This window comes from Citrus clementina, unplaced genomic scaffold, assembly GCF_000493195.1.
Source record: "Citrus clementina cultivar Clemenules unplaced genomic scaffold, Citrus_clementina_v1.0 scaffold_5, whole genome shotgun sequence".
Lineage (NCBI taxonomy): Eukaryota > Viridiplantae > Streptophyta > Magnoliopsida > Sapindales > Rutaceae > Citrus > Citrus x clementina.
In genome coordinates this window covers 25,578,970-25,604,666 of record NW_006262201.1, presented here as the reverse complement: position 1 = coordinate 25,604,666, position 25,697 = coordinate 25,578,970, and the positions used below count along the sequence as shown (strand labels likewise).

General features: G+C 38.0%; 2 protein-coding genes and 1 pseudogene across 2 annotated transcripts; 2 read left to right on the top strand and 1 right to left on the bottom strand.

The window, feature by feature from the left end:
• The first annotated feature begins 5,029 nt into the window (after window positions 1-5,029).
• Window positions 5,030-8,884, top strand: LOC112098080 (annotated as a pseudogene).
• A 5,909-nt stretch (window positions 8,885-14,793) lies between these two features.
• LOC18042804 (disease resistance protein At4g27190) lies at window positions 14,794-21,956 on the top strand. Its single transcript, XM_006432552.2, has 9 exons — window positions 14,794-17,501; window positions 17,614-17,687; window positions 17,814-18,272; window positions 18,430-18,550; window positions 18,635-18,654; window positions 19,534-19,896; window positions 20,184-20,705; window positions 21,179-21,775; window positions 21,939-21,956. Exons 1-9 carry the CDS (start codon window positions 14,828-14,830, stop codon window positions 21,954-21,956), a joined length of 4,848 nt encoding a protein of 1,615 aa, XP_006432615.2. The 5' UTR covers window positions 14,794-14,827.
• A 525-nt stretch (window positions 21,957-22,481) lies between these two features.
• Window positions 22,482-25,462, bottom strand: LOC112098531 (protein ENHANCED DISEASE RESISTANCE 2-like). Its single transcript, XM_024185115.1, has 9 exons — window positions 25,339-25,462; window positions 24,858-24,927; window positions 24,095-24,255; window positions 23,858-23,965; window positions 23,673-23,717; window positions 23,448-23,588; window positions 23,151-23,246; window positions 22,951-23,052; window positions 22,482-22,789 (listed from the first exon to the last, which is right to left on the bottom strand). Exons 4-9 carry the CDS (start codon window positions 23,936-23,938, stop codon window positions 22,682-22,684), a joined length of 573 nt encoding a protein of 190 aa, XP_024040883.1. The 5' UTR covers window positions 23,939-23,965; window positions 24,095-24,255; window positions 24,858-24,927; window positions 25,339-25,462; the 3' UTR covers window positions 22,482-22,681.
• Between the last annotated feature and the right edge of the window lie 235 nt (window positions 25,463-25,697).

Here is a 25,697-nt window from a genome sequence, read left to right as displayed (position 1 = left end):
GACTTCACCTCCAGAGGAACCGACTTTGGCATTTTTGGGTCGGCTACTGCTGCCATCCTAGCCAAAATGTCTGCTCGACTATTCTGCTCCCTGGGGATTTGTATTACCTCCACTGCTTCAAACTTCCCCATCATCTGCCTGACTATCTTCAGGTACTGCTCCATCTTCTCCTCTCTTGGTTGGAATCTTTCACTGACATGATTTGCAACCAGCTAGGAATCAGTTCTGATCTTAACTCTGTTTGCTTTCACGGCCTTAGCTAATTCCAGACCTGCTATCAAGGCTTCATACTCTGCCTGGTTATTCGTGGCTGCAAACTCCAACTTTACAGCATAAGAGATCTCCTCCCCCTCTGGGCCTTCCAAGACAATCCCTGCTCCTGAACCCCGCTCCCCTGATGACCTATCCACAGACATCTGCCATACTTGAGTTTCGTCATTGCCTATATCTGCATCTTGTTGATCTAAGCATACTTCGGGCTCTGTGAATTCGGCTACGAAATCAGCCATTGCCTGGGCTTTTATCGCTGCGCGGGGTTTATAGTCTATGTCGAACTCGCTCAGCTCTACAGCCCACTTGACGAGCCGACCAGAGGCATCTGGCTTGTGCAGAGTTTGACGCAATGGCTGGTTTGTTACTACCGAAACCGGGAATGCTTGAAAATATGGCCTCAACTTCCGAGCAGCAACCACAAGGGCAAGTGCCCATTTTTCCAACGGTGGGTATCTGGTCTCAGCGTCGAGCAGGGCTTTGCTGGTGTAGTATATCGGATACTGAACTCCTTCTTCCTCTCTCACCAGAATAGAACTGACGGCCCGATCCGATACCGCCAAATACAGATACAACATGTCCCCATCCCTCGGTGTGGACAGCAGCGGAGCTTGCTGCAAGTATTGCTTCAAGTTCCGCAAGGCTTCCTCGCATTCTGGGGTCCATTCTGTTTTCTTTCCCCTCCTTATTACTTGAAAGAATGGCTGACACTTATCTGTAGCCTTGGATATGAATCTGCTCAACGCCGCCAACCTCCCCGTGAGGCTCTGCATCTCCTTCAGGTTATGAGGAGACGTCATTTGCACAATCGCCTGGATTTTCTCGGGATTTGCTTCAATCCCCCTATGGCTCACCATGAATCCAAGGAATTTCCCTGACTCGACCCCAAAAGCACACTTCTCCGGGTTGAGCTTCATCTTATACTTCCTCAAAAGCTCGAATGTCTCCTCGAGGTGTCTGACATGTTCCTCCGGGATTTTGGACTTGGTGATCATGTCATCCACGTACACCTCCATGGTTTTCCCAATCAACGGCTTAAAGACTTTGTTCACCAGCCTTTGATAGGTGGCCCCCGCATTTTTGAGACCGAATGGCATTACCCTGTAACAGAACAAACCTTGGTTAGTGATGAAAGCCGTGCTCTCCTCATCCTGCCCGTACATGGGGATCTGGTTGTATCCCGAGAACGCGTCCATGAAGCTGAGCAGATCATGTCCAGCCGTTGAATCTACCAGCTGATCGATCTTTGGTAAAGGGAAGCTGTCTTTTGGGCACGCCTTATTGAGGTCTGTGAAATCCACACACATCCTCCACTCGCCGTTTGCCTTCTTTACCAACACCACATTCGATATTCACTCAGGGTAACTGACTTCCCGAATGAACCCTGCTCTCAGGAGCTTCTCCACCTCGCCATTTATAGCCTCATACCTCTCCTGGTTGAAGCACCTCCTCTTCTGCCTTACTGCCCGAGCACCTTTCTTTATTGCCAGCTTATGACATGCTACCTCAGGGTCAATCCCTGGCATGTCTTCATGTGTCCAAGCAAACACATCAGCATGAGCCTGTAAGCATTTCACCAACTCCTGCTTTTGCCCTCCCCTAAGTCTCGACCCGATTCTGATCGTCTTTTCCGGGTTCTTTGGTCCCAGGCTTACTGTTTCCAGATCCTCTACAGGTTCTTGTCTGCCCTTCCTGCTTTCCACTCGGGTATCGAGGGATGTTATCTGCATTGCTTCCCTTGCTGCCGAGGAGTAGCAGCTTCTTGCGATCCTCTGGTCTCCTCGTACCACTCCTACTACCCCATTCACCCGGTACTTCAGGGCCAGATAATGGTTGGACAACACCGCTTTGCTCATCCTTAAAAATGGCCGACCTAAGATCATCTGGTAAGGACCTTCCTCATCCACTACGACAAAGTCCAGTATCATTGTTCTTTCTGTCGGGGAGCTCCCAATTGTGATAGGCAGCTCGACCACGCCCAGAGGGACCAGCTTCCCTCCTCCGAACCCCTTCAAGGAGGTATTGGTGTATTCCAACTTCCGGTCGGCTATTCCCATCTCTTCCAGGGTTGACTTAAATAACACATCAACTGAGCTCCCTGTATCAATCAGTATCCGGTCAAACTTCTTGCTAGCGATAGTAGCCTTGATGACTAAAGCGTCCTCGTGGGGGTATAGAATCCCTTCCTCATCCTCATCCGTCCACATGATTGGCACTTGCCTGACCCTTGCTCGTTTGGCTGCTGGGGTGTTGAGGAGTACCTCTTTACTGGTCATGGCGTACCTAGCATAATTTTTTCTCGATCTGTTGGAATCTCCGGCCAATGTCGGGCCCCCGGCGATCACCCTTACTGCAGGCTGCTCGTGCCTCACGTTTCCGCCACTCTGCTCCCCTTCACCTGTTGCGGCCCCCATCGGGAAAGTCCCATCCATAAACTCGTCCAGGTACCGATTTCTCACCAAATCTTCGACCTGGGTCTTGAGATCTCTACACTCTGCTGTGGTATGGCCATGGGTGCCATGGAACTTACAATAACGCCCTCTATCCCTCCTGTTGGGTAGCTTTGTTATTGGTGTAGGGAGGTGCAACAGCCCTCGATCCTTTATGGCCTCGTACACCTCATCCAGGGACATCTTCAAGGAAGTGTACCGCCCATAGTCCGGGTTCTGGTCGATCAGGTGCACTACTCTTTCTCCGTTTGCCCCGCTCTGAGTTGGGGGCGGTGGAAGTACTTCTGGTCTGCTCGCTCTGCTACCGTGGGGGTGTTGATGGAGACCACCAGATGCCGACTCATGTCTTCTCCAAGGCTCCCTAACTGGGGAACGAGGAGGTTGCGCCCTGCTGCGCTGATACTGTGGTGGCCTTTGATGAGAATGGTAAGCGGCTACCCGACCTCCTGCTCCGCTACCGGAGGCCTGGTGGTCCCTCCTCCTGATCGGCCCATTCCCCGGTAATGCTTTCTTCTCTTTCCTCCCCAACCCTTGTAACTGGTCTGTCTTAATCCGTGCAGCCTTCTCCTCTTCAATCTCGATGTCTCTCTTAGCCTGTTCGTATGCGGCTGCATACGTTTGAATAGCTGGGCTTCTCAAATTGTACCACAGCCTTCCTATCTTCACCCCTTCTTTCAATCCCCTTAACGCCTGAGGGTGGTTGAAGGCTCCCAAGTCGAGGACAGCCCGATGAAACCTCTTGATGAATTCCCGAAGGGTTTCTTGCTCCCCCTGTTTCATGCTTTTCAGCTCCATCATGTCATCTTCCGGCGCCATTGCCCCACTGAACTGCTCCGCGAATTCCTGGCACATCTGCTCGAAGGTTTTAATGTTGCCCCGAGGAAGTTTCCTGTACCATTCTCGTGCACGTCCCTCAAGGGATAGTGGGAACACTCTGCACCTTTGGGATTGAGATAATCCTTGTACCCCAGTTATGTCGTTGAAGCGCTCTATGTGCACCAACGGATCAGTTCTTCCCGAGTATCTGAGGTCTGGGAGGCGGAAATCTCTCGGAATAACTGCCCTCATGATCTCTGCTGCGAGCGGTGATTCTCCGTCTAGCATTATCCTCCAACCAGGGGCTCTGTTCCTTCCTTGCATGTCGTCGATTATCTGCGCTAGTCTGCGCACTTCCTCCTCCAGCTGCACTGCACGACCAGGGTCACGTGCTGCAACTTGATCCCGCTCTTGCTCTACATCATGCAAGTGTTGTCTCAACTTCGTTTCCTCTGCATTCACCACTCCATCGTCCTCGTCGCCAGTCTGCCTTGCCGGGGACCGCTCTCTTTCTCTATGAAATTCTCCCCGCAGAGGTACGTTACCTCTCTCACCACCAAATCTCCCGGTGGTTTGACTTCTCCCCGCACTATCGGGACCTGGTGCCACTCCACCGCCTCTCCCCCTTCCCTCTTGGATTATACTTCGCTCGCTCCGCAGCTCATCTAGGATGGTTGTCAAGGTCTCCATCTGCTTTTCCACCCGTTCCATCCGGTCGAACATGACTTTTTCCCGTGCTTCACTGACTATCTCCCTCAGCGTCACGGAATCGTTAGGCCTCCTATCACCCCCTTGTCCACTACTTCCTCATGTCTCCATTGCTTTTCACTTGCTTCGCCCCTCCTCTTGCTATCAACAGAAGCTTTTTGCTCTGTTCCCCACAGACGGCGCCAAAATGTTGATGCGGGATTCCGGGTCTCCTCGTTCTACGACCAGGATCTCTGCCCGATCAACTTCTTCACGACCAGGAGGTCTCCTCGTGAGGCTTCTTCTCCAGAGGTTCCTGCGCACACAGACAAGTCAGAGTACGCCGGTTGTTTTCCCGGCGCAAACCCTCCGACGCTCAATTCAGATATCAAGGTTCGGGGAACGCTTGCCACAGGTCTTATGGCTTTTTTTATTTCTTTTCTAATCTTAAAAATGCTAACCCTTTTACCTTCGTTGGCTACCTTTTTATAGGCCTCCCCTGAATCCCAGTTTTCCGCTTTTTTCGAGACGGTATGGGACTCTGACTGCTGCGTTATGGGCAAACGTGGGATCTCGCGTGTTACGCCACGGTTCTGGGGAAAGCGTGGCTGTCGTGGTTCTGTGAGATCTTGCGTGTTACGCCACGGTTCTGGGGAAAGCGTGGTTGTCGTGGTTCCGTGAGATTTTGCGTGTTACGCCACAGTTCTGGGGAAAGCGTGGCTGTCGTGCCTAGATTCTCGGGCTGGGGAGCATGTCTTGCCAACTGCCGTCGACCGGGTCTCCTCGCCTCTCGACCTCTAGCCGGAATGACCTTATGCCTCTTACGGGAAATTGGCCTCGCGGATGACGTGTTCGTGGACGAGCGGGATACTTCTGCTCCTGTTCCTCCGCGCACCAGGCTTTTACGGAACACACCGGTTCGCGGAACTCTGCTATCAGATATCTGCTCACCACGCCTGGTCTCGTTGACGTATTTCTCCCAAACAATAACAAAACACAGCATGTGGAAATTTCTAGTGCCAGAAAAGATATATTTAATTTCAAGAAGTGGGGAAGCAAGAACCTTACCATAATTCCCATCGTCATTTGGACGCCAATAACACACATAGCAAAGGTCCACAGAGGAAAGGAGGAAGATTAATTTAATAAAAAGGATAAATTTCAGGGAATTCCACTATCCTCTGACTGAAATAGATAACCCATGCAGTTTTGAAATTCATTTGATCCCCCCTGAACTTTTAAAATTGGCCATAGAGCTCCCCCAAAATCCATATGAACCTTCCCTAGTGAATTTGTTAGAATCAAGGGGAAGGCTTTAGACTAACTTCAAAACCAAGTTGTGGCCTATATATTTAAGTCATATTGAGGAAACATATGAGATCATTGCAGCATGCAATATCCGATATGCACATTGGATTTATATAAATATATATAATTAAATTCTAAATTTGAACTCTTAAAATTATTATGTTATTTGGATTTATCAAGAACTTACATGTACAGTAGCTATTATGTTAGCATATGTAAGAATAATTTTAATGCATGCAGCATTTAGAAGGTACTAAAGTAGAAACAAGAATTTGCGCTTGCAACAAGAGGTGATCCGTGCGTTCCCCAGTTTAGTAATTAAAAAAATCAAAAAAGAGAAGAAACAGGGGCTCTCTTTTCTCATTCCCTTGTTTAATAACAATGAAAACAGAACAGAGGATAAACGGAGGCTATCTTTTCATTCCCCTGTTTTTCTGTTTGGTGATTTTTTTTCAGAGTATGATTAGTCGGCTGCTGAGTCAGCAGCCACGCTGGCAAGCCGTTGCTCTGTTTAGTTATTTCCCGTTAAAAGTTTGTTAAGCTGAATTGTATTGAGTTCACGTGTTTGTTTCATATAGAAGGTTCCAGTGAGTAGCATAAATATTGTTGTATATTGAACCAAATATAGATTAATAAGATGGTTTTAGATTCATTCTAGCTACATAATTTTCTCTGTATTTTTCCTTCACTTTCTGAGTAAACAAACAGGAAAAGCTTCTTTAACTTGGTATCAGAGCTAGATCCAATGGCTCTAACGAACTCAAATTCACAATCTAATACCAGTGCCATAGCTTCTTTCACCTTCACTACACCAGTCAAATTAGATCGTACAAATTACACGATCTGGAAACATCAGGTGCTCTCTTCAGTTCGAGGCAATGGACTTGAGTCTTATATCGATGGATCAAAGCTATGTCCTGATCAATTTCTTTCACCTGGATTTGAAGGCACTTCGTCAATCTCTGAAGGTCATGAAAATCCAGAATATGCTGTGTGGAAACGCCAAGATCAGCTTCTGCTTAGCTGGATTATGTCATCCATAACTGTTGAAATACTCAGCCTTGTGGTAAGTTCCAAAACCTCCTTTGAATTGTGAAAAAAAATTACTTCAATACTCCATGGGCTGGCATTTCGGTCTGCGGTGCCGTTTTCCTTCTTATTCTCACCGTCATCCAAGCTATATGCTAAGTTATACAAGTGTTGTCTCAGCCCAAAAATATCTCGTGACGAAAACCTTCTATGCGGTATTTGTATGTCGTTTTCGAGTTGCCGTTTTTTTTTTAAACATTTTAATTTTTATTCTGAAGTAATTTTATCATAGATTTGTTAATTTTACTTGAATGTTGAACAAGCCTTTACTTTTCTCTCTCTCTCTTTTTTTTTTAAATGAAATGAAATAAAAGGTGGGGGTATACCCTACAGATTATTCTCTCCACTCTATAATTAGTATTGGTTTTACCGCATGAAAAATTAATGTTAAACGATAAATGTATTTACTTGAATATTTTAATTATGTCATGAACCAATTGACAGGCTAAAGAATTAACTTTCAATTTTCAACAGTATAAGATTAATAAATAGCATAAACTAATTTTTATTTTCATTTAAATTAATCTAATCCTACCAACTTCATATGGTTTTCATATTGGTTGGTTTCATGTATCACAAGAATTGTTAGGCACCGACTAACTCAAGTATATGTTAAACATCTCACATGAATAATCGTCTAAGGAAATTTAACAATCTAAAACTAACCTTCTTAATTTAAATCTCATCTACTAGTAAAAGTAGAACCCTTCTCCGTCAACTTATCTTCCTCATTATATAACAAAAGATGCTTAGTGAAATATGAAAAAAAAAATTGTTATAATAATTATGTCAAAGTGGTCAAGATCCAGCCACTAGGCTTGAGGGCTTGGGTTCAAAGCCACATAAACTCATTTCAATTCTTTATTTTGTAAATGTGGGATTAGGGATAGATTTGTCTATGACTATTTGCTTATCGAGTAATTAATTAGAACAATATTATTAATTTTAGTTGAACAATTGTAGAGTGTGCCATGTGGTAGGCTCGCATCAAAGATGTCAAATCAGGGGAGGCCTATTTACTTCCTGGGGTACCTGAGGATACGGCTTTATTTGAATCGAATCTTAGACGTAGGCCTTGTGGGCCCCCTCCTAGTGGTCCACCACTTCTGCAGAGTGCACCCGGTTCAGGGAAAATAGGTCCACTAGAACCCGATGATCAACCACACTGCATGAAGGAAGTGAAGGGATCGATGGCGTTGATGTTCTAACACATGTAATGATCTTGAGGGACCATTTATTAATTATTTAGCCAATCAAATGGGAAAGCCGGTGTGGGGAGTGGGCTCATTGTTACCTAAACAATTTTACAAATTGGTCGGTTCAGCGTTTCATGATCGTGAGACGAGACCAACCAGCAGAGTTCTAACATGACTGAAGATGAGATCGCTTAATGGTTGGATTTGAAATCACGTAGATCTGTGCTATACATATAATTTGGTACCAAAGTGCGTCCCACCTTAGAGGAGTATTCAGCCTTGCCAATGTTTAGAAGCATCAAATCAACAGTTTATTTGGGTAATTCAAACTAGTGCAGGTAGATTGGATCCTCCGCGTCATTTAACCGGTTTAGACAGACCAGTAGAAGGCAGTTATTTTTCCAGTGGTTTGGAGAGTAAAGTCGGTAAAAGGGGATTGATTTTTTTTTTGGTTTTGACCACGAGGTATCCTGGGGAGGGCCCCAACTGTGGGAGGCACCTTTAAGCCCGTACCACAACCCAGACTAGAAGTCCCCGCTCGAACCGAGAGGCACAGGTTCTCCCAACAAAGGCGACTTCCCTGCGACTCGAACTGGGGAGCAAACCCAGTCAAACCACTTAAGGGGACTCCATTGCCAGTGGAGCCAACACTTTATTGGTTAAAAGGGGATTGATAATAGATGGGTGGGCGCCACAATTATTGATACTAAGTCATCAATCAATGGGTGGATTTTTATTTGATTGTAGATGGAATTCAACTATGGAAGCAATTAGTTGTGGGCTCCCAATTTTAGCATGGCCAATTAGAGGTGATCAACATTACAATGCCAAATTGGTGATCAATCATCTCAAGGTGGGGACATGATATCCGATGATCAATCAAAATCGATTCAAAAGGATGATATCGTGAGCCGTATAGAAAAGCTTATGAGTGATCAAGAGATTAACAAACGAGCTCGCTTGCTTCACCGTATATTTAATCATGGCTTTCCTATGAGTTCGGCGGCTTCTTTGAATGCTTTCAAAGATCTTTTTAGCCCTTTCAAAAAAAAAAAAAGATCTTGTTAGCCAGAAATCAATTTAACAAAAACAATTACCGTGTATATTATTAACGAAAAGGCTTTGATTCCGTTGGCTTGGGTGTAAATATATCTACTTTATCAAGAACAGACATCTCAGCACCTACATAATACTATATGTAAGCTTTCGTTAATTGGCTGCATTCAATCATTAAATCAGAAGTCTTACAAAGCATCTAAAATAAAAGTGTTTTGGTTTAAGCCCTAACTATCAAGACTAAACCCACCCCAAGAACACTTCACTCACTGGTTTATACTCAAGATTCAACCAAGAAGAAGTCAACCTACTAAGAATCAAGAATAACAAATAGATCAAGAACAAAACACACACGAATTAAAGTGGTTCAGCACCAAATGAATGATGCCTACATCCACTGGAAACAAACTCTGTGATTTCACTTTATTGCTTGTTCAAGAGTTTACAGAGAGCAAACACAAATGGAGATTACAAGCCTATTCAGAACTCTCTCTCTCTCGCATTCCCTCTTTCTCTGCTCTCTCTCTGTTTTCTGGCCCTGTTGTGAAAAACCCAGAACTCCAGTTCTTTATTAACTGATTCTGGATGCCTTCCTCAGCGGCTTTTCCCGCTAACATAACAGATTCAGCCTCAGCCACGTGCTTGCAACGTGTCTTGAATAAGCATGCTCAAAACGGCTTCTGGTTCAGTCGTTTCTGAGAGTAAGAGTCTTGTTCAGCTCACATGCCAAACACGTGAGCTACTTAAACAAAGAACGACATTTTGGCTCATGTCGGTTTTGTTCCAAATGCTTATCAGATGACATGTCGTGCTACTACAGACTCAACATATGACATGTCGTGAGTGTATATTTAGTTCATATTTCACAATAAGGATGGCAGATCCTCCATCCAAACAACAAAAGCATGGACTCGCAACGCAAGTCTTGCTAATTAATTAATAAGTAGTCATATTCCACCGAGCAACATAATGTACATCAAGTTGTTGGAGAGGCACCATATGCACAAAATGTTGATATTGTTTAATGTTTAATATTATGGGGAAGTTTTTAGTAGATCTTCATTTCCCTTGCATATTGCGAGCTTATAACCAAAAATGGGACTATATAGTTGGGGGACAAACAAAAAGGAAAATTTTTTACCTTTGGCTAAATGTCAATAATATAGGATCTGAATTCACTTTAATATGATATCGACATATGTATAAAATTCCTGAAGTAAATAGATTTTGCATAAAAGGTATCGACCCAGAGTCAGAGGAAAAATTACATGGAATGTTTTTTAATACAACAATCACTGGTGACACGGTTTGGGCATCGTTTGAGAGTACTAAAATATCTACTACCAACTCTATTCTAGTTGAAGAATGGACTTGTCGATAGATGAGGTTGTTCCCATTGAAGCTATTAAAGAAAGAAAAAGAAAAAGAGTGTCTGCAAAAGGGAGGAAAGTGGGAGGAGTTGAAAGGCTATCAAGGCAAATTGATCGCTTTGTTGATGATGTGGAAATGGAGGTTGAATTCAAGAAGAAAATTATGGTAGTAATGTTCCTGTAGGTCGAGTGATGGAGAGAATTAGAAATAATAGTGCTGCAAGTTTAATGAGTGGATAATATTATAGTTATATGTTTTTCTTAAACACATGTATAAAATATTATATTTCTATGAACTAGTTTGATTACAACGGTTTTTGTACATAAAAGTTTATATAAAGATTAAATTTTTGCATTTTCTTTTTTGCACGTAATTTATTAATCAATTTAATAATATGTTAGTATTTGTTATATCACGAACTACATAACAAAATTTTCAGTTAAAAAAATATTGAAGTTAATTTTATTGCAAATTAAAATAGTTAATAAAAAATTATTTAAATATGTAATAAAGAAAATAGAATGCTCTTAAAAAATCTAGTAAGTAAAAAAATGATTTAAACAATAATATTCAAAATAAATTACAAATAAGTAAATAAATATATTTTTGTCATTGTATGTGAACATGTTACACTTTTAATTTTCATTATGTGAACATTTTACACTTTTAATTTTCATTTTCCAGATTTGTATAGTAAACCATTTTAAAACTTATTCTCAAATAGTTATCATTTACCAAACGCCGTACTAAATTATTTGTAAAATTATATATATATATTTTTTTAGAATCAAGGTAGAAGTTAATTCTTAGAAAGTAAAATTATATACACATTTATGTCTAATTATATAGTAATTAAATGCTGAATTTGAACGTACACAATTATTCAATTATTTGGATTTCGAATCTGTGTTTATTGAAAATCCAAGTCTGAACACTATCAGACATTCGAGTAAATACATAAAGAGATTGATTATTTAATGTCGTTCTCAATTTTGACTTCATAATGCTGCAGCAACCGTCACACTTTCTATACAATTATTCAATTATAACATAAAGAGAGATTGAAAAAAGAGAGAACAATTGAAATAACAAAAAGCATAACTGATCAACTCACTATTGATCCTACTTTGATGATTGCACTTTAGTTTCTTTCTAAAATGCCATTCTTCATTCAAGCTTTTGCTTTATCTTTTATCAGGCATCTTACGAAGCTTTTCCCCACTAACAAGCTCTGTAAATGAGTGTGCTTTTCAATTTCACAGGGCACAAGTAATGTGTGTGCCAAAATTATTCTAGCACAACAGGTATCTATTCGTCGAAGAATTCAACTAAATTATTTCATTAGAAAATATGAAACGCTTCGTAAGGTATTTTGCCCGATCCATTTCTTGTATCTCACTGCATGCTTTATTAAAGCTTCGTCTTTGTTCTTGATTGGGAACTTCAAAATTAAATCTTAAAAATCGGGTATAAAAGGGGTGCTTGGTTAAGTCTTCTTCTTTTGCAATTCATTGTTACTGCTCTTTTCAGCATTTTACTCCTCTGCAGTTAACAGTGATCTTTTGCTCACTAAAATATTGTTCTTAATAATTTCTTTTAATACCAGTTCTTACTCAATATTCAAGGCGAATAGAGAGCTCATCAACTCTCTGATCCCAAATAATTAAAGAGGTACACATGCTCCTAAATCCTCTAATAACTTCTTTTAACAGCAGTTCTTATTTAATTTCCGTCTATTTTCCAAGAAAAATATCTCCGGTTTGTTTTAATCTTATCATTTATGTTGCTTGAGTTGTAAGTTATTGTTCATTTGTAAGGTCTGTGCTCTTATTACTAGCTTTGGTTAATTTGAATATATCTTCCCAAAAAAAAAGAAAAAAGAAAAAAAAAGTGGTTTTTTAAAAAAAGCACGGGTTTTTATTCAGACTCTTAAAGCCTCTCTGTTAATAGCAAAGACTTTAATCCTCGAGCCCCGGGGGGGGGGGGGCAAGTAAAAAAGAATAAAGAATTCTCTGTTTAAATATCACTTGTCTCAAGATCAATGTTGTTTTTTTTTTTCTTTTTTTGTTAATTCGTTTGTGATTTTTTAGATTTGCTTTTTACCTAATTTTACTTGAGGATTGAAGATGAGTGAGAAATACCCTTTTTTTCTCAAGCAACCTCCAAATTTTAGAATAGGGTAAGAGTATTACAAATTCAATTAATCAAAACAAGTTATTTACATTCGTCATTTGCAAAATTAAGCTTATCATCCCAAATTGAGTTGTTTGCATTAGAAATTTTCTAGCATTCACGAACATTATATATCGTCACGTCACAAGATAGCCTGAAAGACAAGATAAATCAATTTCAACAACTAGCTCTTTATTGAAATTTTTTTTGTTTTGGTTTGCCTGAAATCCCATAAAAAACATTTTATCAATTTCAAAATGTAATTCTAAATTTACCCTTATGCGTTGAGTGATTATTATTATGTTCTCTTAAGAATTGATAGTGTAATTTTGTGTGATGTGAATTTCACGTTTCTGTTAACACAAACACAGTTTGTAAGTAACGGCCATGTGGAACTTAATTATAACCAAGCATCATTTGTGGAAAGAACAAATGAAATAACAAAAAAGCAGCGTTGGCAGTACAAAATCAAACCTTCTCCATTTATTTATTTATTTGTTTTTGTTTTTGTTCTTGAATATGCATTAACCAAGTCATATATTATTGATCTTACTTTGATGATTTGCTGTTTAGTTTCTCTCTCAAATGATATTTGTGTGTTTCCGGTATCTGCTTTATGAAAGGAGCACTAATCATTAAAGTGCATGCGGATTAAAAAAAATGCACGTAATTATTCTATACATGCGTCAAGAGGGCAACAATAACCAAATACAGGATATAAAAAGGTGTGCTTGATTAATGGTTTTTCTTCTGCAAGTCATTGTTATTTCTCTCGTCAACTCTTTTCTCACACATTCCTCAGCAGTTACCAGTGATCTTTTTCCTCTTTCAAGTTGTTCTTAAATATTCAAGTGAATAGAGAGAGAAGCTCACCAACTCTAGGTGCACATTTTCTAAATCCTTTAATTTTATTTTTTATTTTTTTTGGGTAGTAGAATCCCTGATCCTTGATCTTGACATCTGTTCTTTCATAATTTCCATCTACTTTTCAAGAAAAAAATTTCTCTGGTTTGTTTTAATATTGAATTTATTTTGCATGAGTTTTAAGTTATTGTTCATTGTTAAAGCCTGTGCTCTTATTATTTCCATTTGGTTAATTTGCATCCTTTTCCCCAAAAAATTAAAAAAAAAAAAAAACAAAGTTTTTCAAAAGATTATAGGTTTCTACTCAGACCCTTGAAACCTTTCTGGTAATACCAAAATCTCTAATCCTCCAACAAAAGAAAGCAAGGAAAAAAAAATATTCCAAATTTTAATAATCTAAAAAAAAACCAATCCAGCAAGTTCAAATTCAGTCAAATCTAAAAAAGATACATATTTGTTTTTAAGGAGTAGATGATAGCTATTAAACTTTGGTTAAAGATCTTTTAGGCCGAATTGAAATTCAGTCAATCATAAATCAACCAATCCAACGAGTTCAAGTACAGAGTCAATTGAATAAATTCATCGCTTGCAAAACTGAGCTAATCTTCCGAAATTGAGTTGTTTCCATTAGAAATTTTCCTGCAGTCAAGAGCACTATCATCAGAACAAGATTATTTATATAAGAACAAGAGTTAAGGTTTAAAAAGAAAAAAAAAGTAAAACAAGATTCCTCTGTTTTCATTCCCCTGTTTTTCCGTTTGGTGATTGAAAAATTTTATCTCTAAATTTTTATAATTTTCCACTGAGATTTACATTTAAATAAAAAGTAAAAAAAAATCTAATTCTAAATTTATGCATTGAAGGATTATTATTATATTCTCTTAAAATTGATTACATTATTAATTAAATAGCGAATAGAGTTATTGATCAATTTGTTAAAAATGAACATATGTTCTGTTTATATAATAAAACAAAACACGGGACGCACGCTTAAGTCTTGGTTCTTTTACAATTCAATTGTATTGCTTTACTCCCATAAACTCTTTACTCACATTCCTCCGCAGTTAAGAGTGATCTTTTGCTCATTAAAGTTTTTCTTATACATCCAAGGCCAATAGTGAAGCTCATAAACTCTGATCCTAGATAATTAAAGAGGTAAACTTGTTCTAAATCCTTTAATAACTTCTTTTAATAGCATAATTTCTAATCCTTGATCTTGATAGCAGTTGTTTCTTAATGTCCAACAAAAACTATCCCTTGTTTGTCTTAATCTCGTCATTTAATTTTCTTGAGTTTTAAGTTACTGTTTATTGTTAACTTCTGTGTTCTTATGTAGTATTATCAACGGTTAATTTGCATCTATCTTCCAAAGCTTTCTTTCTTCAAAAAGTTGTTGGTTTTCCATTCAGGCCCGTCAAACCTTTCTCTAAAAGGTTGTTTGTTGTCGTTTCTTTCTTTTTCTTCCCCTCTAGTTCATTTAATTTATTTGAATCCATTTTTTTTTTTTAAACAGCCAAAAACTACATATATATCGTTAAGCAACAGGCAATGGCTGTAGAAGCGTGTCTGGCTTTTTTAACCGGCGTTGTATCAGAAGGTGCAAAGTCACTGTACAAACCGCTTAAACGGCAGATATCTTATGTGTTCAAGTACCAGAGCTACATAGATGGCCTAAAAGTTCAAGTGAAGCAGCTGGGACATCAAAGAGAAAGGGTGGAAATACCCGTTCATCAGGCTACTCAACAAGGAGATGAGATTTATGAGGATGTTGCAGACTGGCTTAATAGCGTCAAGGAATTCACTCAGGGCGCTGCAAAATCCATCACAGATGATGAAGATAGAGCTAAGAAGTTCTGTTTCAAAGGATTGTGCCCAAACTTGATCTCTCGTTACAAGCTCAGTAGACAAGCAGCAAAGGCCGCAGAAGCTGCAGCTAGTCTCATGGGAAAAGGCAACTTCTCCAATGTTTCCCACCGTCCTACTCCAAAGCTGGTAGAACACATGCAAGTGAAAGATTTCGAGGCCTTTGACTCAAGAATGAAAGTATTTCAAGATGTTATGGAGGCGTTGAGGGATGATAAGCTCAACATAATTGGGGTCTACGGGATGGGCGGCGTGGGTAAAACCACGCTCGTAAAGCAAGTTGCAAAGCAAGTGATGGAAGATAAGTGGTTCGATAAGGTCGCTATGGCTGAGATAACAGAGAACCCAGATCATCAGAAAATTCAAGACAAACTTGCTTCTGATTTAGGCATAAAGTTTGAGTTGAATGAGAATATATTCGACAGAGCAAATCGACTACGTCGAGTATTGAAGAAAGAGAAGCGGGTCCTGATTATATTGGATAACATTTGGAGAGAACTGAAGTTCGATGAAGTTGGAATTCCTTCTGGGGATGTTGATGAGAAAGATAGAGAGGATGATCAGAGAAGATGCACAATAATATTGACGTCTAGAAGTGGAGATTTATTGTGCAATGATATGAATTGTCAGAAAATTTTCTGGATCGATGCTTTATCGAAAGAAGAAGCATTGCAGTTATTTGAGAAGATAGTGGGTGATTCAACTAAAATATCTGATTTTCAAAGTACAGCAAATGAGATCGTTGAAAAATGCGGAGGTTTGCCTGTTGCACTGAGTACAGTTGCAAATGCTCTGAAAAATAAGGAGCGTTACTTTTGGCAAGATGCATTGAATCAGCTAAGAAGATCGCATGCAAGAGAAATTCATGGCATGAAAGCAAATGTGTACACCTCCATAAAATTGAGTTACGACTTTTTGGAAAGTGCGGAGGCAAAACCTCTGTTCCGTCTTTGTGGTCTGTACAGTGAAGGTCATGCGATACAAGTTTCTGGCTTATTGAGATATGGCGTGGGTTGGGGTTTGTTTGAAAATGTTTACACATTGGAAGAAGCAAGGAGTAGAGTGCATCGGTTGATCGACAATCTCAAATCTTCATGCTTATTGTTGGACGGTGATGCTGAAGATGAAGTTAAAATGCATGACGTCATTCATGTTGTTGCTGTATCAATTGCTGCAGGGGAGCGCATGTTTAATATTCCAAATGTTGATGACGTGGAGAAAAAGATGGAAGAGACAATACGGAAAGATCCAATTGCCATTTCATTACCCCAGAGAGATATTCAAGAGCTTCCCGAAAGGTTGGGATGTCCCCGTCTCCAGTTACTTTTGTTGTTTTCAAAGCGTTATAGCTCAATGCAAATTTCAGACCTCTTTTTTGAAGGGACAGAAGAACTCAAAGTTTTAACTCTTACTAGAATTCCTTTCTCTTCATTACCTTCATCACTTGGTCGCCTCATTAACCTTCAAACATTGTGTTTAGACTGGTGCCAACTAGAAGATATAGCGGCAATTGGACAGCTAAAGAAATTAGAGATTCTTAGCTTTCGAGGTTCCGACATTAAGCAGTTACCGCTTGAAATTGGACAATTGACGCGGTTACAATTGCTAGATTTGAGCAATTGTAGGAGCCTTGTAGTGATAGCACCAAATGTCATATCAAAATTTTCTCGATTGGAAGAACTATATATGGGTGACAGCTTTTCGCAGTGGGATAAGGTTGAAGGAGGAAGTAACGCCAGTCTTGCTGAATTGAAGGGGCTGTCAAAGCTAACTACTTTGAATATACAAGTTCCGGATGCCCAAATTCTGCCGCAGGATTGGGTCTCTGTGGAATTGCAAAGCTATAAGATATGTATAGGAGAAGCGTGGTGGCGCATTTGGCCCGTTAATTCTGAAACATCAAGATTGGTGGGGCTCCATGGGCTAGAAAATGTTAGCACTCTTTTGGAGAATTATGGGACGAAAATGTTGCTGAAGGAAGCCGAAGAGATCCATCTAAACGAACTGAAGGGTGTTCAGAATGTTGTTCATGAATTAGATGATGGGGAAGGTTTTCCACGATTGAAGCATCTTTCTGTAGAAAGTTGTTCTGAGATTTTGCATATTGTCGGTTCAGTTGGACGGGTTCGTCGCAAAGTCTTCCCCTTGCTGGTGTCATTGTCTCTTCGCAATTTGAACAATTTGGAGACAATATGTGACAGCCAACTCACAGAAGATCAATCTTTCAGCAACTTAAGGATTATAGGAGTACAATCCTGTCACAAATTAAAGCATCTTTTCTCATTCTCCATAGCCAAAAACCTACTGCGGCTTCAAAAGGTCAAAGTGGCTTTTTGCCATGATCTGGAAATGATGGTTGGTAAGTGTTGAAGTTAAGTGTTGGTGGATTTATGGACTTCGCCTCAATTATTTTGAAAAAAAAAAGACAACGACAAAGATTAATTATGTATATTGTTTTTGTTTGTTTATAGGACCCGACAGGGAGAAACCAACAACTTCTTTGGGATTCAACGAAATCATTGCTGATGATGATACTGCTCCAAAGGTGATAATTTTCTGTTCAATAATTAATTGATTAATTTATTATCACGATTAATCTTCGATCATCAAAAGAATATTATACTAGACGGTTGTACTTGAAGGAACAAAAATGTACGGGTTTTCTTTGCAGGTTATTCTTCCGAGCTTAGAGGAATTGAATCTCTGGGACTTAAGAAACATGAAAAAATTATGGGCCGATCATAATCAAGGAATGTACTGTTGTCAAAATTTAACAAAGCTGTACGTGGGGAATTGTAATCGTCTGATGCAACTCCAACATCTTGAGATAAGGCTTTGTGATTCAATGGAAGGGGTAGTCGACACCACGGGGTGGTCAGAAAGAGATGAAGGAAAGTTGATTGAATTAAAGGTTTTTCCTAAGCTACACTCCCTGCAGCTAGAAGCGCTTTATGAACTAACAAGCTTTGCCAATACGGGACATATTCATTCAGATTTAGTCGTTGAATTCCCTTCTTTGCTAAAGCTCGAGATTCAGAGTTGCAGTAATATGTTAAGATTCATCTCTACGAGCTCACCAGAAGACACCATTCATTCTGAAATGCAACCTCCTCCTCTCTTTGACGAAAAGGTTTTTTTTTTAATAAAAAAAATTAATTTTAGTCATAATATTTAATTTGTCTTTTCCGTGAGTCTTCTTCAAATTTAGTTAATATCCGCCTCTAATTTAGTTATCAATTGATTATGCCATTAATTGATTAATTAGTTATTTAATCTTTAACTGCCAGGTACGACTTCCTAGTTTGGAGGTATTACGTATTAGGTCGATGGATAATTTGAGAAGAATATGGCACCACCAGCTTGCTTTGGAGTCTTTCAGCAAATTGAAGAATTTGGAGATATTTGAGTGTATTCATTTCGAATCTTTTTTTTTTTTTTTCAAATTACATCCAACAATATTTTAACCATTTTTTGTTTACAAATGATATTCAGCCACTGATTATTTATTTCAAGTATCGTACTTCGAACCACCACTCTGAAATCTACGTTTTAGGTCCAGTTTTTAGGTTCGTCAGCATTAGAATCAACAATATAAATTTTTTAAACACGATTCAACAGCATAATATAATTCAATTAAATAGTTTTTGCTCATATCTTAATAAGTACGATTTTCAAAAATTAAAGGATCGTCACTCATCTTATAGGTTCACAAATTCATCTATATATTTCTCTTTTCCTTAATTCTTCACATTTCGATTGGAAAAAGAAAAAAAGAAAATAAAAGTCTTCAAATTTAATTAATATCTCTTGTTTAGTTACGAATTGATTATGCCATTAATTAACCACAAATTCATGATTATTTACAACTGACCCGTGATTGTAAAGAAATTTCCTTGAGTCTGGAAGTACTTAATAAAGATCCACTTTACAGCAGCAGTCCCTTATTGACAATATTGGGAAGTCTTTTCCAATTTTTTTTTTCCATTTTTAAATGTACATAAAAAAAGGGACCAAGGAAAAGGGAAAAAGCGGCATTTTGGTTGAATTTTTTTTCCCTAAAAGGAATAGTTGAAATTTGTAAATTTATGCTTAAAAACTGATATCAAGATGCAAAATAAGTCTAAAATATTTAGAAATTGCCTTAAATTCTTTCTACGTTCCCAATAGTAAATAGTGTAAATGCATTTTTATTATCTTTGTTTATCTGGCTTTTATTTATTTATTTATCTTGTTGCTTTTTTTGTTTAATAAAAAATTATCTAGTAGACATTTCATGGTTTGTTATGTTTATAAAACGTATAATTGTATGATTAAACATACTTTGAACCTAGTTGAATGATATTCTTACATTTTTACTTTTTTAATATACACACACTTTTGCTTATTTTCAGGTTGGAATTCCTAGTAGTCTGGTGAATCTTAATGTATCGAAGTGCACAAAATTAGAAGAAATCATAAGACATGTTGGAGAAGAAGCGAAGGAGAATCATATTGCTTTCAGTAAATTAAAAGTTTTGATACTTGATGATTTACCAAGGCTTACCAGCTTTTGTTTGGAGAATTATACTCTTGAATTCCCATCACTGGAACGAGTTTCTGTGACACATTGTCCGAACATGAAGACTTTTTCTCACGGAATCTTATCCATTCCAAAGCCATGCAAAGTGCAAGTTAGTAAAAAGGAAGAGGGTGAATTGTACCATCGGGAAGGCGATAACCTTAATTCCTTTATACAAAAGGGCTACGAAGAAATGGTATGTGTTAATCGATTCGTCCAAATTGCTTATGCATCTCCCTTGCACTTGCACATTTAAAAATATGTTACAAAAAGATGGTCTGTGTTAATCGATTCACCCAAATTGTTCATGCATCTCCCCTACGCTTGCACATTTAAACATATACACCTACCTTGTATATGTAGTTTTAGAAGTTAAAACACAAAACATGTAAGTTTAATGTGTGTGTGTGTGTATATATATATATATCTAATGCCTTTAAAAAAAATTGTATATATCCAGTGCAATAGTTTTGGTTTGTGCAGATTGGATTCCGTGATATAGAGTATTTGCAACTCTCGCATTTTCCACGTTTGCAAGAAATATGGCATGGCCAAGCACTGCCTGTCAGCTTCTTCAACAATTTAAGTGACCTGGTGGTGGATGACTGCACGAATATGTCGAGTGCTATTCCTGCCAATCTGCTACGGTGCTTGAACAATTTGCAATACCTGACAGTGACGAATTGTGATTCACTAGAAGAGGTGCTTCATTTGGAAGAGCTAAATGCCAAGGAAGAACATATAGGCCCCATGTTTCCTAAGCTTTCCAATCTAAGGCTCATTGATCTTCCAAAACTCAAAAGATTCTGCAACTTCACTGGGAATATAATTGAACTGCCTGAGTTGGACTATCTAACTATTGAGAATTGCCCTGATAAGGAAACATTCATATCCAATTCTACATCTGTAGTGCACGTGACAACAGATAACAAGGAACCTCAGAAATTAACATCAGAAGAGAACTTCTTGCTGGCTCATCAACTACAACCTCTCTTCGATGAAAAGGTGATTATTATTATTATTATTATTATTATTATTATGATGATGATGATTATTCCCATCACTTTCGTTCGCATAGATGTAATTTCATTAGAATCAAATCAAATTTAATGACTCATCTTTTTGCATGTCGTCTTAATTTATATATGATTTAACAATATAACCGCAGTTATTAACTAACTTTATAGTATAAATTATTAAAATGTCTCAAATTAATTAGATGCCTAGTGACATGAGGTGATGAACTATATTAATTATGCGTGTTAATTCATATTGGATTTAGGATCAGATTTCATTTATGTGTTTCAAAGGGTAATCGATTTGATACTTATATTTGGGATCCTACTGCAAAGCATACTAATTTGGAAAAAAAATATAAAATGCCGTGATTAATCTTGTCCATAAAATATGCAGGGGAAGACTCCAGAGATTGGATACATATTTTCATTTACAACTTAATTAATTTTGTTGATTTTCAGGTTGCATTCCCTAAATTGAGTTGGTTAACACTATCTGGATTACACAAAGTGCAGCATATCTGGAAGGAAAATGACGAATCCAACAAAGCGTTTGCAAACTTGGGAAGTCTAGAAATATCGGAATGTAGTAAGTTGCAAAAATTAGTACCACCTTCGTGGCATTTGGAAAATATGTGGGGACTGGAAGTATCGAAGTGTCACGGGTTGATAAATGTGTTGACGCTCTCAGCATCTAAAAATCTGGTTAATCTCGGAAGAATGAAGATAGCTGATTGCAAAATGATAGAAGAAATCATACAATCGCAGGTTGGAGAAGAAGCGAAAGATTGCAATGGTTTCGAGGAATTGGAGTACTTAGGACTTGATTGTTTGCCAAGCCTAACAAGCTTTTGTTTGGGTAATTACGCTCTTGAATTCCCGTCCTTGAAACAAGTAGTTGTGAGACAGTGTCCAAAAATGAAGATCTTCTCTCAAGGAGTCTTAGACACACCAATGCTAAACAAAGTGAACGTCACCGAAGAAGAAAAAGATGATGATGATGAAGGATGTTGGGAAGGCAACCTCAATGACACCATAAAAAAATTGTTCAATGAAATGGTAAGTATCAATTAAGTTTTGGTGCTATTTAGCAAATTATTCAGGTATAGTGAAGAAGCTATCCCGAACCAGGCCAATCTCTAATACATGATTCAGCTTGCTCGTTCTTCTGTACTTGAATAATTTGGTTCTACATATTTACAATTTTTTGCTCATGCTACAGACGTGCAAGACACTTTAGATTTTGTTTGATGCATTCTCCGTTTAAGAAAGGACTTGAATTGATGTTTCATGTTTCATGCAATATTCGATTAGATTCTGCTTAAATTTTCTGTATTATTCGTTCAATCGGTCTTTTAAGCATTTGATTTCTAACCTCTCCTAATAGGAGATCATTAGCCGAAACAGCATAACATTTGTGACAATATCAGAATAAGAATATTTTTGAAGAATCAATCAGTCAAACTGACCTTCTCACACCAGCATGCTTTAAATTAAAAGAATTTCGTGAAGTCAAAACCATGTTATAGATCTCGTGGAGAGAAGTAAACCCGTAATTTTCTTCACAGCATCATAAGAAAAATCATCTTTTTTGAGTAATTTTGTTAGCTGTTGAGTTTTAATAGTAGTATCTCTTAAACAAGAACAATTAGTGTATATTAAAAAGTTGGAAACTGGTTGATACCACTCGGGAATCGAGCAGTTTACTTGTTTGCGAGTAGAAACCAACTTTACTACTAATTACACTCGTACCAAAAATAGTAACTAAAGAATCAGGAAATTTCCTATTCACTATTGTTCATTTTTTAATGCAAAATCCCCATTCGAAAACACCAATGACTTTCATTCGAAGTAAATGAGAAATTACAATGAAAATCGAATCAAAATACATGTATGTATATACCTAAAACAAATGATTTTTTTTAATTAAAAAAAAAACACAGTTGAGGTGAAATGAAACCACAGTCATGATATCTCTGGTTCCAACTTTGGGACAACAGCAGACTTGAGTTCTATATGAGAAACACCTACAGCACCAATCAGCCGCTCCGGTAATTCATCTGCAGTATTTGCCTGCATACAGAAGAGCAAGATAAAGAAGACACACACGAAGCATTATACCATTCTGAGAACATTCAAGTATGCAAAAATGCAAATTGCAGTGCAATATCTCAAAATCATGTCTTTTCCCTTGTGTCCATTTAGAAGTGGGGGAAAAAAACAATCATACATACCTGTACAAGGAAAGCCATGTCAACCACCAATGTCGTAATTACAGCAATTACAAGGCCCAAAACTCCATTAGCAACGGTAGAAGAACCAATGTCAACATCAATCTACAGAAAGATGAACAATGTTAAACCATGTTAATGGTATCGGATGCTATTTGAAAGATGAACATCTCATGTACTATAGAAATTCCAAGAGCATTTACTTCTAAGTACTTGGGACTGCGAATATAGTTACAATCAACCGCTTTCCCTAACGAACAAGGGGTGCTTCCAACACTCTGACGCACGATCCATGACCCCTGCATGATTCAGTGCTTAAAATCAAGAACAAGTGCAAAACAAATTCAAGAGGGTAAAAAGGACATGAAGTTTGAAGGTACAACCCATCAATACATTTTCACCTAAATGCATGCCTTCTTTGGACAAATTGAAGTGTACCATGCAGTAAAGGGTAAGTATACATTAATATAGTCCTAATACATGAAGGCCAAGATGGATACCTTAGGAACAGATGGAATAAGTTTCAACCTACTATTGCGAAACTCATCATCGCCATCAACAAACCGTTGCAAAAGTGATCCCATAGCCAATTGCCTTGTGACAAAATAAAATACCATACTATAATGTGTTGAACCAGGAACCTGCAGATGCTTAGGTTACAACTATACAACCTCCCAATACAATAAGTTTGAAACTTAATACCTTCTGAAATGAAACAAACTTACTTGAAGATTAAAGATCAGTGAGAAAAGCCCTTTTTCAGAAGCAACCTACATTTTTTAGAAGAGGGTCAGTGTGTTATAGATTCAATGAACCATGAGAAGTTATTTACATTACAGTATCTCACAGGCAGTATTTTCTTCTAATCCGTCAATGGAAAAGGAAAAATAAAAAAGAGAAGAATAGTTACTTGTGCAGCACAGCTTTGATGCCTAGTTACATGGTCCATTCTCTTTGTGTCTTTGAACCAATCAACAGCAACAAGATCCATTAAATGTTTTCCCGCAGGTATCTGCAGTTACAAATTGCACAAAGCACAAGAAGAGCCAACCAAACTACATCATAACCTGTCTACCTAGCCTATGCAGGATATATAAATACCATAAATAAGTACCATAAATAACAAATAAACAAAATATGGGGGAACCTTTGTTTTGTCATAACAAAAATGCTTGCTACGAACTCTAAAGTTATTTACATCAGAAAGTTTCCAGCAGTCACGAGCATTATCACGGTCATCGTGTCGTAGATTGCCCCAAAAACAAGACAAATCAATTTGATCAGCCTGCTCTTCCTCTAGGGCTGCAACTAATTGAAAATTAAAAAAAAAAAAAGATCAATACCATAAAAATCCACTAATGAGGACATTAGCCAAATATACAAAAATGAATACTTATCATCCACCTGTCCTCTTGAAATCATTCTCAATCTTTTTTTCATTTGCCTGAAATCCCAAGGAAAAACATGTAACGAATACTTCCCATTCATGACTATTGTCTGTCGTATAAACATGACATTTTTAATTGGAATAATAAAATTATTTAATTATTTTAATTAAATTTAATCCTACAAATTATTTTTGTTAAATCTAGCAAGAATAACTAAAATTTCTTTAAGATATACTTTGGTGGTAAATTAAAAAAATTTAATTATTTGGCGGGAATTATTGAAATTGGAGCCATTATTTTTGTGGGAATTGAAATATATTCTTTAAATTATTATATAAATAGCAAAATGTACATACACACACATATTTAATTCATATTTAAAAATTCTCTAATTTGTTCAAAAGTATCATAGATTATAATTCAGTTATGAAATAATATAACTACAAAAATTATAGTTAAATGAATACTTCATTAATTCTTAATTTGCTTCCTAACATTAAATGAACAACTTGAGTCAGCCACCTGAATTAACCAGTAACAACGCCTGAGTCAACCATCTGAATAAACCAGCAACCCTAGCTGATTCAAGCACCTGCAATTAACATCAGCACAACAGGAACAATCTTAAATCAACACCAAGAACAGACCAAACTGCCATCAAATCTCACAAAACCAAACAGTCTGCTACTGCCATCAAATGCAAGCAAACATATGCAACAAAACCAGATGCAAGTGAAATTCTGGAGAATATCGGATAAACCAAACCAAATGCCACACGTCTAGTAATTAGACTAGATGCAGTGTTCAATTAAACTAAATGTAGTCTCATATTACATTCAAAATTTCTAAAAAAAGCAGTGTTCCGTCAGAGAAGCACCAAAACCAAACCAATCTAATCCAGCATAATTACCAGCTCAACCCAAAACAATTACACATTATATTGACATATCAAAATTCGCTATCAAAACATTGCCAAATAAATGACAATAAACTCAAAACAGACCCAAACCAACTGATGTTGCAGCCCTAGTAGTCGTTGTCCGTTCCACTGCCATGGGAGCGAGGGTAGGCTCCGCTGTCGATGATTGAGTAAGATAAGGCTCCAAATCAATAGTTCCACCTCCTTTCTGCAATTCAAAAAACAGAAATTCATATATGTAAAACGATTAAAATGTGTGAAACAACCTGTAAGTATTCAACTTCTGTCAACTCAATAGCACTTACTAAAGTTTTTATACAGAAGAAAAAGGCATTTTAAGTCCAAAAAATTAGAATTATTGGTTGAACTCCAACTCCATCAATCCATGCAACCATCCATTCTTTAACGAAAAAAATGAAGCATAATTAACAAGACATCTGAAT